Source organism: Olea europaea, chromosome 15 (genome assembly GCF_002742605.1).
Source record: "Olea europaea var. sylvestris chromosome 15, O_europaea_v1, whole genome shotgun sequence".
NCBI classification, from domain to species: Eukaryota; Viridiplantae; Streptophyta; class Magnoliopsida; order Lamiales; family Oleaceae; genus Olea; species Olea europaea.
In genome coordinates, this window is record NC_036251.1 from 31,085,027 (window position 1) to 31,087,959 (window position 2,933).

The window sequence follows — 2,933 nt, forward strand, 5'->3', positions numbered from 1 at the left end:
TAGTTTGTTATTTTTGTTGTATTCTTTCCGACTCCATGTACTACTGTTTCAACCATTATGTGTGAATTTGTCTATGACCATGCTTCATAAACTCCATTGAAGCCAGAAGGCGATGATGTTGGTTATATTGAAATATCTGTTCAAGTCATCATTGCATGGTGATATATTCCTTGAACTTATTGGATAAAATTTGCTTTTGATATAATTGTTTTTCTGTTGCAAGTAAATTCACATACTAATCACCTTAATTAGCAGATAATTCGTGTTAGACACTCCAAGAAGATCCACTGCAGATGTACCTTCACAATCAAATGGCTTCACCGAGCCCATAAAGAAGGACCATTGACTATTCCATCCAGTGCCATCATGAAATTAGCTGTAGAAAGTATCAATCTACATCCAACTATATCTGCTTTCTTCAGTACACAGGAATCCTCAAGTGGCTTGTTTGCTTCACCATTGCCAACTATTGCTGATAGCATGGATTGGGATATGGATATTCATGCATTGCTGGAAAAACAGATAGAAGAGATAAGTAATTCAGCTGATGTTTCTGGGAAGAAAAAATCAGAGGATATACTATTTGGGATTGAAGGTGATTGTCATCAATCCATTATTCTCAAATGATCATAAGCAAATTATTTATATAATATTTGGATTTAGATCTGCAAAATTCTTGAAGTCCAATGCAAACATAAGATATGTATGTGAAAATAAATCTTGATTCATTCTAGAGATGGTTCATTGGACTTCAGGTAACCATTTCTGAGAAGTGAGATGTTAGCTAATGTCTTCTTAAGAAAATAATTAATGTATATTGCTATGTTTATTATCAATAAATAAGTGAAAAAATCTCACTCCTTATCTAAGTGTCTTCACATTGGGACCATTCTAATAAATGTTTCATTAGTCTCTTGGCATGTATATTCATGTATGATGGGATTGATTTCCTGTTTTACATATTTGCTTATTAGTCAATCCCACAATCAGTTGGGTCCCCATAGTGTAGTTGTTAGAATTAAATGAAAGATTTTTTCAAGTGTTATTGCATTTCCCAAATTACTCTCTCATGTGCGTAGGCTCTGTTGCAAATATTATGATGATGGTTTCTTTCATGCAGTCGATTGCAAAGGAGAAATCCGCGGCAGAGCAATTACTACTTCCAAATTGAGTAATTCACAAGTCCAAGGGGTGCTAAATCATTTGAAGAGGACTACTCGGAGTAGGAGCAAACATTCTGTGGAGAAAAGAATAATAAATCCGTCACCCACTATTCCCTCTGTTCAAGATGAGTCCCCAGAAATCAGGTCTTCTAATAATCCTCTTGCTGCTCGTGCAGCTCTTGCTTCATTGAGGTCAAAATTTCCTCAAGATGCAGGACTTTCCGTCCAAAACAATGTGGAGAAAGCAGACATTATTACTGTTGATAGTTCATCTATGATGGATGAAATTTCCATGAAAATTGAAGCTACCTTAACAAGAGAAAATCCCAAATATGAAAGCATTGTGAAGACGCTCTTTCCAACCGCAAGTGCTCCAGAAGAATCTGAATTTTCTTTTATATCTTCTAGAGCACCATTAAAGGGGAAAGAAATTGAAGACAAGGGACCAGTAAAGAAGACAACTCAACCTTCAGAAAGAAGGCTCACTCGCTCAGCAGTGCAGAGAAACGCAGTAGTTCTTGAAAATGTTGAGATGACCTATTCTAGAGAGATAAAGTTAAGGTCTTCTTCCAAGGCGAGAATCGTCAATCATTCAACAGTTAAAAAAGCAGCAAAAAATCCAGTTGCTGGAGCAAACAGTGGAACTGAAAGGAATATTTCGACTAAATGCAGCAAATCAAAATTTTCTACAAATAAAATTGCAGTGCCAGGATATGATTTATTTGAAAACCAGAAATCAGTTATTTCAGCAATTGATGCTGAGTCAAGTAGATCCCCTGCTGAGGATGGGGGAAGCCTTGTGGGAAAAGACAGACAGATTATAAAGAATGTTTCTACGAAGGAAATCGTCGATGAAGCCACGGCAAAACATAATTACCCAAAAAGGATGACACGTTCTGTGGCTCGAGAGGATACTGAAAAGAATAATGTACAACCTAATGTAAGATTGAGAAAAGGCAGATATGACGAACCTGATAGTGTTGAGCTGAAGACCACTCCAAAGAGTGAAGGTATCCTACAGAAACTCAATATTTGCCTATATAGTCAGTAATAATTAATTTACTGCTGTATGTTTTTATATTACCTTTATCTTTATAGTCCTAGAGTTGGTTAAAGAATCTGCTATAGTATGAATCTCTGCAAGGAGACTTGCATTATTATCATATAATCTCTAAAAAAGTCGCTCTCCATACAAAGTGCTTCAAATGTTTTTTGGTGCTTTCTTCGCTTATTTCTGAATTTCCCCGTTTTATTTATTTTTGCTCGAATCTTCTTGTGTGTTTATAGTTTAATAACTAACTACTGGAGCACGCTTAGTGCATGCAGAAGCCTAAAATGTTTTATATATAAATAGTGGGAGATATTGTTGCTTTTATTTTAATGATGAAATACACTTCTATACATAATAAAAGCGGAGCAAATCCTTGAGGGCAGGAAAATTTCTATATTGGGTGGTCTATTTTCTTGATTTATCTTCAATGAGCACAACTAACAATCCAATGGGCTCAAACAGTCCCTCGAATATTATTTGGTGTCATTTAACAAAGGGAAGTAACTTGATGCATGATAGAGGTGTTCTGATGTTGCAGAAAATGTTGCCAGTGACAGTCGAGGCATAAAGAGGAAGTCTTGCAGTTCCAGAAATGAGTTGCGATCTTCTCCCCGACTCAGACTTCTTCCTCAGACTCGCTTACAAAATAAGGTGTAATCTTCTTGCAATGGCTCCTCCCCATATATATCTCCTACAACTAAAGACATCACTCTTTTGGT

The 2,933-nt window shown here is 36.2% G+C and overlaps 1 protein-coding gene across 2 annotated transcripts in view; it reads left to right on the forward strand.

Moving 5' to 3' along the window:
• Positions 1-6: 6 nt before the first annotated feature.
• The window catches only part of LOC111410875, a 3,719-nt gene continuing 792 nt past the window's right edge, over positions 7-2,933 (forward strand). Inside the window, exons 1-3 of one of the 2 annotated variants that reach the window (XM_023041464.1) lie at positions 7-595; positions 1,121-2,173; positions 2,753-2,865. In XM_023041464.1, coding sequence (XP_022897232.1) covers positions 367-595; positions 1,121-2,173; positions 2,753-2,865 — 1,395 coding nt within the window. In that variant the 5' untranslated portion in view covers positions 7-366. The remainder of the gene's footprint in view (positions 596-1,120; positions 2,174-2,752; positions 2,866-2,933) is intronic. The other variant, XM_023041465.1, reaches the window with a different exon arrangement.